Source organism: Panonychus citri, unplaced genomic scaffold (assembly GCF_014898815.1).
Source record: "Panonychus citri isolate SS breed McGregor unplaced genomic scaffold, ASM1489881v1 Contig00136, whole genome shotgun sequence".
NCBI lineage: Eukaryota > Metazoa > Arthropoda > Arachnida > Trombidiformes > Tetranychidae > Panonychus > Panonychus citri.
In genome coordinates this window covers 3082092-3099111 of record NW_026515541.1, presented here as the reverse complement: position 1 = coordinate 3099111, position 17020 = coordinate 3082092, and the positions used below count along the sequence as shown (strand labels likewise).

The window sequence follows — 17020 nt, the reverse complement described above, 5'->3', positions numbered from 1 at the left end:
TTAAACTTCTCCTTAAGTCACTTGTACCTAACACATCGAATTAACGGCTTGTGATTAATTGTCCTTATTATTGATATTTATTATTGTGATTATTTGATTTATGATTTCTCTCTTATCATTCCTAATTCTGACTCCATCTTACAGCTACAAGTATATCAAGTGAGCTCTACTATCGTGTACACTGCCCCTCAAAATAAATGGCTCCAGCTAAAAAATCCAAGAAGACCAATGAAGTAACGGAAGAACCTGAAATTTTTGCCTCAGAGGATGAAATTGACGAGAATACAGTTATTAAGTACTTGGATGAGATCTGCAATGGACAGGATATAAAAGAATGCCATTCGATAATCCAGAGTAAACTGTCTCAAGAGGAGATTGACAATTTTGTGACTATATTACTCAACTCGAGCAGCACCAACAATGCTGAAAAGAAGAAGATCGACGAGTATCTGAACGTTATGATATCCCCACTTCAGAGGAAACAAAGTCAAAGAGAAAAGTTTGACAACAACACGACAATATCACAAGAAGGGAAAAAGAAACTAGAGCTCAACATCAGATACGACAACATTTGGAAAATTCCTGAATATTGGTTGAAAGTTGATGAACTAGAACTGAACCCGATTGTGATAATACAACCCGTTCAGCATTTAAACTCTACAACTCAATCACATGTAACTGGCCTGACCGTAAGAGACAATGTGAGAAAAATTATAACTGAATCAGAACAAAACTTTGACATAATTAATGCTGAAGCAACGAAATCTGCTTGCAAAATTACGGTTACAAATATTCAAAAAAGAGACATCTTCATCCAACTCTTTGAATCTGAACTTCAGAAAATCAACAAGGCATCTCTCTTCAAAGTACTCATACCAACGCTTTCCAATCCGGTGGTGTCTATGGATATTGGTCTGGAACAAAAAGTGGATGAGAATTGGATAGACAAGGTCAAAAAATGGAATAATTGGGATGATGAGATCAAATTATTATATAAAGAAGAGAGAAATAGGTTCACTCGAGTGAGTGTACAAATTACATCAAGAATTAGATCGACACTTGATGAACACAGATCGAGAGGCCTGATTAGCATAGGTTGGAAGAAAATCAAGATCTATGACAGTCTAGACTTCAATCTATGTTTTCAATGCTCGCGCTGGGGTCACAAGACCTCATTATGCAAATCCTTAATATGCTGTCCAATTTGCTCCAAACATCATAAGTTGAATGATTGTACAAATAAAGATGAAGTGAGACTACACAAATGTCAACCTTGTGGAGGCAGAACTGGTCACTCGGCCCTCAGTAGAGATTGTCCGGAATTTATAAGACAGATTAAGATGGCGCTCACCAGAGTCAATCACACGTACACTTTTCTCTTTCTTCGCCATCTTGAAAAGAAATAATCGTATGACTTATATGAGTCATAGAGGGAGCCATTAACTTATCATCATCGTCTCTCTATAAGAAGAACAACAAACAATATAGAAACCAGTTGCCAACCCAAAATTCTCCTACTACTCCTCTTTTTCTAAAATTTTTGACATTGAAAATTGTATCAAATTGACCAAAACATTAAAATTAATACAACAATAATTTATAATCTTGTGTACTCTTTTCACTTCTATAACTTAAGTTCTATTGTGTGATGTCAGCATCGTTGTTAAAGGCCTTTGGCTACAATGAAAGACGAATCAATCTCTCAACCCCAAAGGAATATATAATGAAAGCGGAAAAAGCTGGAATCGGAAAAGTAATGGTTCCTAATCATCTGGCTGAACGGATTGTCCCAAAGACAAGTCAAGTGATGGACTGGATAAGAGAACCTGGTCTAGCAGTGATCTACTTCTTCATCGAAAAAAATGCTGGTGTACATCCGGGGATCTTTAGTAAACTCTTGATGAAATACAATCAATGGGATGAATCGGAAATTAAAGGTATAAGGGTGACGGACTATACCATTGATTGCTATCGGGTTGAAATCAGATTACTGATGACAACCAGAAACGCCCTAGCCAAAAGAACTGGACTGTCCGTAAGGTTTCATGAGAAATCATATAGAGCCCTGGACATGGATGGCATCAATCGTGACAAATTACTATCGACAAATGATCTAAGCGTAGAGTTAAACAGATTGAGAAATAAAGAAGGTTTTGAGACCATAATCTGCTTCTCGGAAAAGAACTTGGAGATCATTCCGAAGCAGATTAGGAGGTTGATAAGAGAAGAGCAGATTAAAAAGGGTTATCTCTCTTCTCTTCGTCTTTCCCTCTCACTCGACTAATTAAGAAGATTAACATCAGGGGGCCGTCTTTAAGATTCACTCTTTAAGAAGATCGCAAACAGCATTAGTCTTGAGAAGAGAACTCATTCTCTAAATAATCTTCAATTCTCCCTGATTTTAATTTTTCATACCCTTTATCTTATCTTCTCCTTACCTTCTTCTTTAACTTATATATCTCAATTATCTACTGAAATCCTTCCTGACAGATAACTACAACGATTGTCTTTAAGTTGTTGTGCTAAATAATCAGTTGTTAAATAATTAGTGTCAAATCATTAACTGCCGCTGTGACTTGTGAAAATGGAATATGCTAATTCAATCTGTAGTGGTCGCCATGGCTTTAAAACTGGGAAACTTGGAAAGAGACTTGTATATGAAGTGGATGACTTTGTTCAGATCACTGAAATTAGATTGAAAAGTGACAATGCCCAATCGCTTGATATAATCGAGGAGAATATACAAGAATCAGAAGCCTTTCTTCTATATGTACCAACCACATTGAAGCGCTTTGGAAACTTTGTATCAGTTGATGTGTTCACAGAGAATAGATCAGACTTCAAACAAAGAATTCAATCTCTATGGTGGTGGCCTGATGATGCAAAGATGGAAATGGAGTCCGGTGAAGAGCCGAAGTATAAAATCTACACTGATAAAACCTTTGACAACAGTGAAGATGCAGCCTCATGGTTAATGCAGTCAGGCAGATCACCAAATTTGAAACTAGAAAACGTTTGTGTTGAGAGAATCATCAAAAACCCGGATGGTATGAATGGTGTTGTCTTTTCGTGCGATAATGATCGTGGTGAATTTTTTCGATATCACTGGGAGATTAATCTGGATGGTGAACTTCTTCTCATTGCTGATGATACTGGGATAGAACAATGTCCTCACTGTTGCTGTCATTATCGGTATGATGTTAATCATCTATGCTTAACCACACCAAAGTGTTCCTCCTGTAACAAAGTCAACTGCGACAAAGACAACAGAAGGGGCTATTGCAAAAACAAACCGCTGTGTGCTGACTGTACGATGCTTAATCAAGATCCAAGAGATCACCCCACAAATCATTATATTGATTGCTCAACTATACGTTTTATTAGGATGGTGATGTTGAAAAACAAAAACATTATATATGGAAATTTGCGACTACACTCATTTTCACACCCAATTAAAGGTCACTGCATCTACATATGCTAAAGGAAGTGAAGCCAATACAACTCATTAAGAAAACAGAAAATCAAAAGCTTCATTAATTTGTCAACAGCTAAAAGAGTTTGATCCTCTGAGCAATCCGTATGTACAATTCCGATTCCTATAAGCCTCAATAGTTACACCCACTGTCTAAACAATTTTCTTATTTCACTCTGTATCTCTCGATTCCTCTGAAATTTCATTACTATCATTCTCTTATGTCACTTAACTGTACGAATAACACAATTAATGGATAAAATAAATAAACGAATTAACGAAAAAAAAAAAAAAAATATCATTTTGTTGCTCTGTTGTTGTTCACATTCTTTACTTCATTTATTGAAATGGCCATGGGAAAAGTATAAAAAGAAAAGACAACTGAGGGGAAGTACAATAAGCTCATCCTTTTATTATCGGGATTATCTTACGAAAGAAAAATGGATAAGAATTAGGTCAAAATGAAAGGAAATACATCAATTTATGTCAATGATGATAGAATATGGTTTCTGAAAGCGAAAAGGGTAACACCGAAACACTAGTTTTCCTTTGAATGGTCAGAGATTGAACATGAACTGGCAATTTCGGTTGCTAACTGGTTACTCTCTCTCATTCTTTGATGGTCCTCACATGACGCAATCATCTTTTCGACGCCATCCTTGACCACCTTCTCCTTTACGAAAAGCCTGGAGGTTATGAAAACTTCATCAGCAATACTTTTCTTCATGAGAAGGAAGTCTTGAGTTGTGAACTCCATGATCTCCTCATCAATAAGATGACCATGAGAACTGATGTTTACCTCGTACCAATTTAGCACGTCCACCTCTGCACCACTCTGAATCATACCGGCATATGCCTTGAGCAGATCCTCCAAATTGGGATCTTGGGAATCCAACAGGCTCAAATGGAACTGTGAACATGCCGGATTACGTTGGGACCAGATACCAGCGAAACCTGAATAGCTACAATAAGAGCAAGGAACGGAGGTTTGTGGATGAGCTCGTGAATGCAAAATAACGAATTCCTTACTATCAGTATGACTGATCATGCATGAAAGATAGTTGGTGCGACAATAAACATACATCGCAGTATTATATCACAACAACTACAAAGGAATACTACAGTGAGTGTAAGATTGAAGAACACAAAGAACAATGATGATAATGTCAAAGATCAAGGCTCCTTATATATAGAGAATTTACCGAGAGCTGAGATGAGGCAATCACTAATACTCATTGCTATTTGACATGGAAAATAAAATAACTTTATGACTAAGAAATAAGAGCCTTACTTAGTTTTACTACTGGTTCAAAATGGACGGTTATAAATCCATTAATATAGACGTAGTCTTCTAATGGGTAGCTTAATTGGGATATAAAACCAAGAAAGCAAAAACAAGCTAAACAAAGGAAGTAGAAAAAGAAAAGATAAGAAAAGAGGAGTGGCAGAGAATAGTGAAGAACTTAGATATAGATTAGGTCATTAAGGGTACTCATTTCGATCTCTAATTAGACTCGGTGATACTTCTCTCGGGAATTCATAGTGTTTATTCATAGTTTTTAAAACAATGGATGTTAATATAAAGTTAATAAATATGAGAAGGAGAACCAATAATAATGGTTTGATTAATACCCTTGTTGGTGAAAAGTTCTTTGTGATAAGCTGCGAGGATCTTGACAACAAAGAGAGTCCAAGGGATATAAGAGGCGATGGAGTAAGGATAAGATGTCCGCCAGGCTGGGTCTCAAAAAGACAGGTGAACTTTGGTCGTATCATAGTGGGGGAATTTGCCAAAGGAAACTGTGTAATTAGAGTGATTGGAGCATACATCAGTCCAATGAATCAACTACACCTGACACATTTGAACGACATCATTGATCAGATAGTCGACAAAATCCCAACATTTATCATTGGAGATCTGAATATTGAGACTGAAATCTGGGTCGAAAAGCCCAGGAGAGTGGATCCGATTATTACGAGTAACCTAACGCGTTTAAAGGACTCTTTAATACTGAAAGGCTTTTATTCCACCATGCCGAAAAACAGGGAAGAAGGAACAACCAGACCTCCTGAAAAGAGTACGAATGGAAATGGCTCAGTTATTGATGTGATCCTTACGAACTCTGAATGTAGCATCAAAAAGGCAGAATTGGTGAAGATTCAATTTCTTGATCACTTGATGCTGAGCCTTGAGTGCATCATAAGGTACAAACCGATAAGAATGAGCAACAGTCTCCCCAAACAAGCGAGATACGTTAACAATTTTTTACCTGAGAACTTTGACTTGCTCTCTACACATGATAAGGTCTCGACAATCTTGAACTTAGCGAAAGCAATCAAGATGAAGACTGTAGCCACTGGTAATAGGAAAACGCGACGTCTCAAAAAAGCACTGAGAAGACAACATGATATAGAAAGAAAGGAAGAAATTAGAGTGAGATTGATACGGTACAACAGGAGAACGCTGGTTAAACCATGGAAATATGACATTAACACGCTTCATAAGATCATTAATGAAAAGAAGATTGCGAGTGTATTGAACAACCAGAGCAAGATAAACGAGAAGATGCTGCTAATACCATTCTTCAAATTAAAATTAAATGATAATGAAGAGAGAAGATTGTATACAAGCCTGGACGAAGAAGAAATCATGCATATTGAGGACACAAAATTCAACACATCATCTGGATGGGCAGATCCCTTTACAAAGACACGATGGAAAAGAATCTGGGAAAAAGGGAAAAAACAAATCATCAGAACGATAGATGAAATCTTCAGAGTAGGTGTAATACCTGAGCAGATGCTGATAAGCGGTGGAACATTGATACCAAAAACAAATGGCGAATTTAGAACGGTTAGAACCCAATCATTCCTTTCCAAAATTTTAGATGGCGTATTGATGATGAGACTGAAGAAATGGATAAAAAAGAATATGGCTGTGGATGAAACACTTCAATTCGCATACTTAGGGAAAAGGAGGGACGAGTTATTATTGAAAATTTATGAGAGAAGTGATGAATTCAAACTTATTCTTGCTCTGGATCTCAGTAAAGCCTTCGATAAAGTTAGTAGAGATGAAATGATCTTCAGAATGGAAGGAATGGATAGACAGACAAAGGAACTGATAAAACAATTTATCACAAATAGGAGAATTAGAACATTTCGCGATGGCAGAGTCACTGTGGAGAGAGACCCCGAGGGACTTCAGGGTTTTGGCCTTGGACCGTTATTATTCACGCTTGCGATGGATAGACCCCTGAGAATGCTCAATGGAACAAGAAAACACATGGTGTTGGCATATGCCGATGACATTGTCGTCCTGACCAATAACTATGAAGAATCGATTGGATTGATCAGACAATGCTTTGAAGGTATAAATCTGATGCTGAATGAAAGCAAAACAAAGAAGCTAACCCTAGCTTCAAACGAAAGGATATTGGGGTACGAAATAACCTTCAACAAATCAATTGATGTCCTGATATCGAGATTAAGCAATGGAATAAAACTTAATACTATGCATGCACAATTATTCCAACAACTAAACATCAGACAATTAAGAATCGTTTACTATGCTCACTTTGGACATTTGATGAAAAGGCTAGGCTTTGCCCCTTGGTATGAAAATAGACTGTACAAGTATAGAATGACAATGTTGAGAAGATTGGGAAGGAGAATCACGAGCGATTTCATGGCAAATGGAAGACGGTACAAAAATGCAATACTTGAAAATCTACACCGTCTCCCCAACCCCTTCGATTCTTACTTTACTGAGATGCTGATGTTGCTCTGGTGGCATGAAACTGAGGTTGAGAAATTTCCAGTAGTAAGCTGGGGTATGGATATTCTAGACCATTGGCGATGGGAAATAACACTTCAACACGAAGATAGGAACACATCCCAACCCCGAACTACCAAAAACATCTGGATAAGATACCTAGACAGAGACAGATGCTGCGGGCAAAGTACTGACTGGCACAAACACTTTGAGTTATACGGGGTGCACTCCAGCTTTGATTCAGAGAGGACATTGTTGACAGTGGTAAATGAACTTCATAGGGAAAATGATGAAGTGAAATACCAACTGAATTTGGAGTGGAAATTAAAAGGCTATAACTCAGAGGTTACCAGAAACAGAATAAAAGAGCTTGGATGGTCTGTGAGGCATCACAACGAAAATTCAGAAAATCACAAAATGTGTGATAATGAAAACGTGAAATCCATCAAGCTACCAATATGTAAGACTAGGAAACAAATTAAAACGATGATTCAAAATAGGTTAAGAGAAGAGGAGGATGAAGAATTCAAAAAACAAGTAAATGGTTTCACAAAAATGATCTTTGAGCGCAAACCAGAATTCCTGACAGCAGGTTACATGCCCTATCAGTTGACACTAATACAAGCGGTCAACTATATTGACAAAAATATAACGCATCTAATTCATGAATGTGATGAACAAATGGACATTAATCATCTGAAGAACTGTAAAAGTTATACACCTGTAAATGGATGGCAAATAAATAAAAACAACTGGAAGGAAATCAAAAAGGTGATACAAATAATGAAAAACAACATTAAAAACTGTTCGCAGAGGCTTTAAAAGCCGACTCTCAATGGGAGAGCCACACTCCGCTAGGATGTGGGAACAGCTGTTTAATCAGCAGAGCCGGAGGCTCTAAACGAAGAAGGCTTATGAAGAAACCTAAACAATAAACATCATCGTTTATATCACATTTTAATTTTCCCTTTTCCTTTTTTATTCATTAGAAGAAAATTTGTTTTCTCTTTTTCTTCTATTCTAATCTGTGTGTAAATTTTCTGGTCTTTTTAACCCACACCCGTTTTTTCCTCTCCCTCTCTTTTACCCACAATCTGGTTTACCTGTAAATTTGACGTTAATTTTTTTTCCTCTTTCATTTTTGCTCTTTCTTTTTCTTTCTTCATCTTCCTCTTTCTCATCTTCCTTTTTCCCCTTGTGTTAACATTGTATTACATATTCACAACACACACACACACACACATCACACGCAACACCAACAAGAATTTAAAATGAAGTTGATTTTATTTACATTTTAATTTTCTTTTCTCTCTATTTGGAATATATCATGTTGTTCTTCTTCCTCTTCTTCCTGTCCTTCTCATAATGACCGCTTGACCGTTTTAATTGCTCACCTTTTTTTCTTTTCTCTCTCCCTCACCTTTTAGCTATTCTGCCTCTTCATTTTCTCTCTTTTTCTCTCTTACCTCTCTCTCTCTCCTCTTTTTTTTTCTTGTATCTTTGTGTGTCTTGTGAGATCTTGATTAGAGGAGAAGCCATGAGCCTGGAGACACTTCTTGAAGCTGCCAGGTATTTGAGTAGAGTTGAACAAGATACAGGTAAGTCAATGGGATCAAATTCTCTTCTCTTTTTCTTCACTTCTCCTTTGCCCTCTCTTTTTTTTTCTCTTCCTTTTTCCAATCTCCTTCTTCTCCTCTTTGTCTCTTTTGTTTTGGTTCCATCATTTTCCTCTGTTTATTTTGTCCGTTGTTTTCTTTTTCTTTTTTGGCTAATTTTTCTTCTTCTCTTTTTTACATATTTGTGACTACGTGTGGATCTTCCCTTGTATCTTCATCTCTGTGCTGTGTGTTGTTTTGTGCTTGTAGTTTTATCATCGAGCCTTTCAAGCCAGTCTTCTACTCTCTCCTCGAGTCCAACAAGTACCAGTTCATCTTCTTATCGACGACGTGCTCTTTCCACTGGATCATCAACCAGCAGTTCGATTAAAGTTGGTAGAGGCTCTCGTACCTCACGAAATAGTGAATCAAGTCATGATGCTGATTCTGCAGCCTCCAATCGTCATCGTGAGATGCATAAAACTTCAGAGAAAAATCGTCGAGCCCAGTTGAGAGATTGTTTTGAACAGTTGAAAAAAGAACTGCCCCAACCTGAATATCGAGATCGTAAATCATCTCATATAAATATAATTAATTGTGCTCTAAGGTGTATACAAAATTTAAAGAAAAAAGAAGCAGAAAATGAGATTGAAATGGCTCGTCTTTCAAAGGCAAAGCTTCGCCATCAGAATACCATTTCCCAGTTAAGGCAGGATCTTAAATTAGGCAATTTAATTGATGAAGATGTTATTTTAAAAGATGCTACTGATGCTGCTATTGTTCCAGTTGTTGGTGCTTTTGAGGTAGTTGGTAATGGGATCAATGGATCAACATCATGAACACAAAACACAAACTGTTTGACAAGAAAATTTATAATGTTATTGATTGTTCTTTCATTGATTCTGTTTCCTTTTTGGATCACAATTAAACGAAAAAATTTTGGCTGGCTTTCTGGGAAAGATTTTCAAACTTTTGAGATACCAAAATTGATTGTGATTTAATTTCTTCTCTTCTGGCGGAAAATCTGGACAGCGAATCAGTAGCAACCTTTAAATTGAGAAAAGAGAAAATCAGAGAGAGAAAAAAAAACAAAAAATTGATCGAGAAAATAGAAAATTAGTCTATTAATCATTGATTGGAATACTCACAGTTAATTCAAAATTGAAGGCGCAAAATCTCTTGACAGGTAAGTTACCGTCTGAATAGAATTGTCAATTCTATAGTTAGGTAACAAGGATAATCAGGTTATCATCAGTCATAAGTATCAAATGATTAATTGGTCTCAAATGTTATCATTGTCTAGTCTCTCTCTTCCTCTCCAATGAAGGTTAATCAGTCACATCAAAAGGCTTAAAGGGAAGAACGAATTTATAAAATTTGTAAAGGTAAAAGTGTAAAAGTCGAGCTGATCTGAGTCACCGAAATAACTAAATGTTCCTTGATTTTCATTGAACTTTACGTAGTAGCAAATTAATAGCAATTTAAAACTCTTATTGTCATCCAGCCAATTGACTTGGAATACGAACATAAATTAATGAATTGCGAGTGTAAACACAACAATCGAGTGAATCTCTTCTCGGACCAGAAATTCAAATACCAACAACAAACAACTTTCGATTGGTACTAGTTATTCATCATGATAATTGTATTAATATGATATCAGCACAATCAATTGTATTATATTCATGTATCAATCAATCAGAGTATTCACCGAAATGAAACAATTTCATTAATCTGAATGACCAGAAAATCTGTTTAATCTACCGATTGGTACATTTTTTGTGTATTTAATTTCAAACTTAATTGCTTTCTCTATGTAATTGTAATCATAAAGTTGAGTAATTAACAACCTGATCCCAGTGATTGAAACTAAATTGTTGATGAAAAAATCGGTTACAAGTTTTGCTACTAAAATATTACTTTCTTTCAATTTCGATTGATTAAAATCAATTTTTCGACTTAAATTGAATTCAATTCCAATTAAAAACAATTGTAAAAGTTTCTTACCGACGCGAGAAAAGTCATTTGGGATAATTTATCAAAAACAATTTATTAATGATAATTAGATTTTTAGTTTTAAATTTTAGATTTTAGATTTTGATTTTTTACGATTTCCTGTCGCTGGACCAACTTCATTGGGATTCCGACGATTGTGTGAGGCCATTTTTTGTTTAGTAAATTTTGACGCTCGACTGTAAACATCATTGAGAGCAAATGGAGTTGATCTGATAACATAACCAGGATCGGAAAGAATTGAATTACAATTAAGAGCTTTTTTCTCCTCGAAAGTTAATTTAGATGGTCGATTTTGTGGTCTACGTTGATCTTCAAATAGAATCGGATCGTTGCCATGTTTACCTCCTTTCGGCATGGGTAGTGAATATTTGGTCCCTCGAGTGCTGATTTGTCGCTTGAAATTAATTTGAATCACTTTTTCTCCTTTCTCATTAACCACAACTGAGACTCTCTTCAAGGTTCCATGGTTACCACACGATGGACAAAACTTTTTGTCCATTTTGCAGGTCGTCTTATAACAAGCGTGACATCTCAGGATAAATTGTCGAGCTTGTTTGATAACCAACCCTCGGACCGAGGCCACTTTAAGGCCCATTTGAATTAAAACGTTTTGCATCGCAAAATCTGAGGTCATACAAGCGACTAGACATTTATCCTCTTCTAGGACCAAGTTTTTCATCGCCTCTTCAGCTGCAGCTAAATTGTTTGGTGTTATCCATGAATCGGGATCATCATCATCTTCATCATCATCATCTTCTTCGCTATCTTCATTGCCAGCTTCTCTTTCGTCATTTTGGTTTTCCAAGTTATTTTCGAGATTTTCACAATTTCCCTCGTTCTCATTTTCATCAATAATCACATTTTCATTGTCTCTTCTGTCACCATCTCCACTGATTTCATCTGATCCTTTAATGTTTCCTTTTTCTGTTTCAGTCTTTTCCTCATTTCCATTGTTCCCTTTCCTTGGATTAAAGAATCCAGGCAGTTTAATAGGTCCAACATTTTCCAAAGCTCTTGCATTATCTGTAACAATTATTTTCGGCTCCTTATTAAGATGATCATTTTTACCTCCATGAGCTTGTACATCCAGACCATAAGTGAGCGCGATTAATTTCAAATCAACAGGAGATAAACTCGCATAATCACCCGTTTTACGACTAAACTGTGAGACTATCTTGACATCTTCTGGATCTGGATCACGAAAATCAATCTGATAAGGTAAACGCGAAAGTCTTTCCTTTGTCTGTCGATCTTTAATCTCACCAATCACATCAACAAGTGTAACAACATTTTCAGTCAATTCATGGATATCGAATCCATTGATGAAACCAGATGAGTCCACAATCAACCATTTGAACTTTTTCTCCGTCATAATAATCAAAAAGTGAACATAACAAAAACCAATAAAACAAAACAACAATAACAGAGTCGGAAGACTTTAAACATGTGGTCAATTCATGGAAAGAACTAATCGATTACCGATTCCATTGATCGATTATCTGCATTTCTCGATTTTCTCTCGCAGTTTATTAAGCGATCAATCGATTTACTAGAAAATCTTTGGATAATCGAACAGTTGAAATCTCACTAGTCGACCATCTGATGAGATTCTCATCTAATTAACCACATTAGAAATTCTAATTGAGAGTTCCCTAGTTTTCTTATCGCGAGATGTCTCTGTTTATTTCTCAGGTGCGAATCAAGTGAGCCGAGCGAAAGCGGCTGATTCCTGGTGAATTTGAGTGGAAAAAAGGAAACAGCTTATGAGTCAAAGTTTTGGCTCAAGCCTTTAGTTTCAACTTGTGATTAAAACACTATCATAACATTCACAATGAATGATTCATTTTAGTGAAACGTTTCAAAGTATATTTAAATCTATCAATCTAATTGATTGAGTTGTTTATCTTTAATCTTGATTCTTAGTTCATCTTTAGAATTAATTTTAAAATCATTATTTTTCTTTAGAAATTATGATTGAAATGAAAACCAATGTCATCGAAACAGGGAAAATTCCTGATGCCTCTGAATATATTACCGAACGAAGTATTTTATTACAAGTTGCCGAATCTACGTACAGATTTTTCCTCGGGTCGATTGCTGGTGCAGCGGGTGCCACCGTTGTCTATCCAATCGATCTGGTTAAGACTCGAATGCAAAATCAACGAACTGGTCTCAGTAAAGCGGGTGAATTAATGTACAAGAATAGTTTTGATTGTGCTCGTAAAGTGATCACCAGGGAAGGTGTTTTTGGCCTTTATCGAGGATTAGCTCCACAATTGGTCGGTGTTTGTCCAGAAAAAGCAATTAAATTAACTGTGAACGATTTTGTCCGCGATAGATTAACATCAACCTCTGGTAGAATCACTTTACAATCGGAAATATTTGCCGGATGTTGTGTAAGTTTCTTTTTTCATCTTCTCTCGAATTATTTTCACCTTCATTTATCTCTTTCTCTTTCAATCTCGTGATTTTTATCTAATTGATTATAATGATTTCTATAATTTCAAGGTTAATTCAATATTATGGCTATTGCTCAATTTTTTTTTCTCTTTTCTATCAACTGTTAGGCTGGAGCTTCTCAAGTGATGTTCACTAATCCTTTGGAAATTGTTAAAATTCGTTTACAAACCGCTGGAGAAGTTCCAAATTCGACTAAACTTAGTGCTGGAACAGTTATCAGAGAACTTGGATTTAAAAATTTGTACAAAGTAAGGACGAATTAAACTCCAATATTCATTCTTGTTTTCAATCCATTTTTCGGTTTTCAGGGAGCTTCAGCTTGTTTTCTCAGAGATATTCCCTTTTCCGGAATCTATTTTCCCGTTTACGCTAATTGCAAGTTATACTTTGCTCCCGATGGACACAATTCACCAGGAACCTTATTGTTATCGGCCTGTATAGCAGGTAAAGTTGATACGATTAAGATTTTCTATTCATATTTACAAATTCTGTCATCAACTAATCAAACCAATCTCGCTGTTTGTCATTGTTTATTCATCAGGTGTACCGGCTGCTTATTTAGTTACTCCCGCTGATGTGATAAAAACTCGTCTTCAAGTGGCCGCTCGACAAGGACAGACAACCTACAGTGGCCTTTTTGACGCTGCGCGTAAAATCATGGCTGAAGAGGGATTCAGTGCTTTTTGGAAGGGTGGACTGGCCCGAGTATTTCGAAGTGCACCTCAATTCGGGTTTACTTTATTAACTTACGAAGTGCTACAAAGATTTTTCTTTATTGATTTTTCTGGTCGCTCATAAACGATAAACAAAGTTACTAAAAGATACCTTTCAAGGACAAGAATGTGCCTTATTAACCTGATTGAAGAATTTATCCAGACTAACGGAATTATTTTCGTATTATTATGATAAAATAAATAAAAATGGTCGTTGATTAAAGGTCGCTACCCGATCAGTTGCTGCTTCAGTCACGGTTGCAAGTAGTAGTAGCGGAGAAAAGGGAAAAGGTCGAAAAAAGTAAAACCAACACAAACAATTTTCCTCGTGATTCTCAGATTGATTATTTTGGTTTTCTTTTCTCTCTCTCTCTCTTTTTCCATTCATTAATCAATTGCAACATGTTCATTTCTCGAAAATTGTCTCAATCTTCTGAATTAACATGTCCATCATTCACTCAGTTAATATAATGTATTATTATATTGTCCACATTAAAGCGAAAACAAAACCATTTTTGCCATTGAAATTATCGTTTCAGTAGTAATTCAGTTAGTTATTATAAGACGACTTTCGGTAAAAGGTCACTTAGAGCTTGGACTTCTTTCGAATTGATTGGCTTCAATTTGAACGAATCATCAACAGGTTTATTTTCCAATCGCCTCAGTTCATCATAACTCTCCTTAATTGAGTCTCGAAGTCCGTTGATCGTCTCATCCAGATGAACTTGATCTAACAAAAGAAACAAAGAAACAGAGACAATTAAAAATAGTCGAAACAATAATTAAAATAGTAGATCAACTTACCTTTTTCAATGATATGTTTCCCTTTTTCTGTAAGTGTTTGAACAAACATGTTACCGAAACAGAGCCAAACCTTTTTCTGGTCCTTTTTTTGTATCATCCTAGTGGACAAATAAGTGGACAAATAAGTGGACAAATTAACTCTAATCTACAGTATCTATTAATAGTGAATTAGATGAGATCATTGGAACAATTAACTAACCTTAAAGCTTCCCGATTTTTGTTCCTTCTCCGATCAAAATCCACAATCATCTCTTTGTCATTAACAATTGTTTCTCCGACCTTTTCGATACCTTCAAGTAATCGAATCGCTTTGTCCAAATCATTCGCTGGTTTTTCATCGACCGACATAATCAAAGCTGAAAAGTAATCAAATGATAACAAGAAATTAATTGAAGAATTAATCCATTTACAGATGAAATCAAAAAGTAAACAAAAGAAAACCAACCAATTAGAATGAGTTTTTTGACCAAATTAACTGAATAGTTGAGGAGGTGAAGTCAAGAGATGATAATTAGATAGAGAACTGAATCAATTGAAATGGAAAATCAATGGAAATAATGAAAATGAAATCGAGATGAAAATGAAGCGACGATCCGATGAAATGAAAAGAGAAAACTTGATGACACTTTGCACTTAGAATACTTTCCATTAATCGACCACATGTTCAGTTAAAGTCTTTCGACTGTTTTTGTTTACAATTGACTTTCTTTTCTCTTGTTTTCTTTATTTTTTGTTATGGTCACTTTTCGATTATTATGACGGAGAAAAAGTTCAAATGGTTAATTGTGGACTCATCTGGTTTCATCAATGGATTCGATATCCATGAATTGACTGAAAATGTTGTTACACTTGTTGATGTGATTGGTGAGATTAAAGATCGACAGACAAAGGAAAGACTTTCGCGTTTACCTTATCAGATTGATTTTCGTGATCCAGATCCAGAAGATGTCAAGATAGTTTCACAGTTTAGTCGTAAAACGGGTGATTATGCGAGTTTATCTCCTGTTGATTTGAAATTAATCGCGCTCACTTATGGTCTGGATGTACAAGCTCATGGAGGTAAAAATGATCATCTTAATAAGGAGCCGAAAATAATTGTTACAGATAATAAAAGAGCTTTGGAAAATGTTGGACCTATTAAACTGCCTGGATTCTTTAATCCAAGGAAAGGGAACAATGGAAATGAGGAAAAGACTGAAATAGAAACAGAAAAAGGAAACACCAAAGGATCAGATGAAATCTGTGGAGATGATGACAGAAAAGACATTGAAAATGTGATTATTGATGAAAATGAGAACGAGGGAAATTGTGAAAATCTCGAAAATAACTTGGAAAACCAAAATGACGAAAGAGAAGACGACGATGAAGATAGCGAAGAAGAAGAAGATGATGATGATGATGATGATCGATTCATGGATAACACCAAACAATTTAGCTGCAGCTGAAGAGGCGATGAAAAACTTGGTCCTAGAAGAGGATAAATGTCTAGTCGCTTGTATGACCTCAGATTTTGCGATGCAAAACGTTTTAATTCAAATGGGCCTTAAAGTGGCCTCGGTCCGAGGGTTGGTGATAAAACAAGCTCGACAATTTATCCTAAGATGTCACGCTTGTTATAAGACGACCTGCAAAATGGACAAAAAGTTTTGTCCATCGTGTGGTAACCATGGAACCTTGAAGAGAGTCTCAGTTGTGGTTAATGAGAAAGGAGAAAAAGTGATTCAAATTAATTTCAAGCGACAAATCAGCACTCGAGGGACCAAATATTCACTACCGATGCCGAAAGGAGGTAAACATGGCAACGATCCGATTCTATTTGAAGATCAACGTAGACCACAAAATCGACCATCTAAATTAACTTTCGAGGAGAAAAAAGCTCTTAATTGTAATTCAATTCTTTCCGATCCTGGTTATGTTATTAGATCCACTCCATTTGCTCTCAATGATGTTTACAGTCGAGCGTCAAAATTTACTAAACAAAAAATGGCCTCACACAATCGTCGGAATCCCAATGAAGTTGGTCCAGCAACAGGAAATCGTAAAAAATCAAAATCTAAAATCTAAAATCTAAAACTAAAAATTTAATTATCATCAATAAATTGTTTTTGATAAATTATCTTAGATAACTTTTCTCGCGTCGGTAAGAAACTTTTACAATTGTTTTTAATTGGAATTGAATTCAATT

General features: G+C 35.9%; 5 protein-coding genes across 5 annotated transcripts; 3 read left to right on the top strand and 2 right to left on the bottom strand.

The window, feature by feature from the left end:
- The first annotated feature begins 8136 nt into the window (after positions 1-8136).
- On the top strand, positions 8137-9828 carry LOC128392188 (max-interacting protein 1-like). Its single transcript, XM_053352171.1, has 2 exons — positions 8137-8845; positions 9113-9828. Exons 1-2 carry the CDS (start codon positions 8785-8787, stop codon positions 9679-9681), a joined length of 630 nt encoding a protein of 209 aa, XP_053208146.1. The 5' UTR covers positions 8137-8784; the 3' UTR covers positions 9682-9828.
- Positions 9829-10873: 1045 nt separating this feature from the next.
- On the bottom strand, positions 10874-12358 carry LOC128392172 (RNA-binding protein NOB1-like). The gene has a single exon (XM_053352153.1). It carries the CDS (start codon positions 12228-12230, stop codon positions 10926-10928), a length of 1305 nt encoding a protein of 434 aa, XP_053208128.1. The 5' UTR covers positions 12231-12358; the 3' UTR covers positions 10874-10925.
- A 150-nt stretch (positions 12359-12508) lies between these two features.
- On the top strand, positions 12509-14558 carry LOC128392180 (electrogenic aspartate/glutamate antiporter SLC25A13, mitochondrial-like). Its single transcript, XM_053352161.1, has 4 exons — positions 12509-13254; positions 13426-13566; positions 13627-13762; positions 13860-14558. Exons 1-4 carry the CDS (start codon positions 12829-12831, stop codon positions 14114-14116), a joined length of 960 nt encoding a protein of 319 aa, XP_053208136.1. The 5' UTR covers positions 12509-12828; the 3' UTR covers positions 14117-14558.
- Positions 14397-15434, bottom strand: LOC128392190 (p53 and DNA damage-regulated protein 1-like). The gene is made up of 4 exons (XM_053352174.1): positions 15281-15434; positions 15035-15191; positions 14836-14933; positions 14397-14761 (listed from the first exon to the last, which is right to left on the bottom strand). The coding sequence occupies exons 2-4, from the start codon at positions 15181-15183 to the stop codon at positions 14589-14591; spliced, it is 420 nt and encodes a 139-aa protein (XP_053208149.1). The 5' UTR covers positions 15184-15191; positions 15281-15434; the 3' UTR covers positions 14397-14588.
- A 22-nt stretch (positions 15435-15456) lies between these two features.
- LOC128392171 (RNA-binding protein NOB1-like) lies at positions 15457-16951 on the top strand. The gene is given in 2 exon segments (XM_053352152.1): positions 15457-16240; positions 16242-16951. Coding segments are annotated over 2 exon segments (1308 nt in total). The 5' UTR covers positions 15457-15590; the 3' UTR covers positions 16900-16951.
- The last annotated feature ends 69 nt before the right edge of the window (positions 16952-17020 follow it).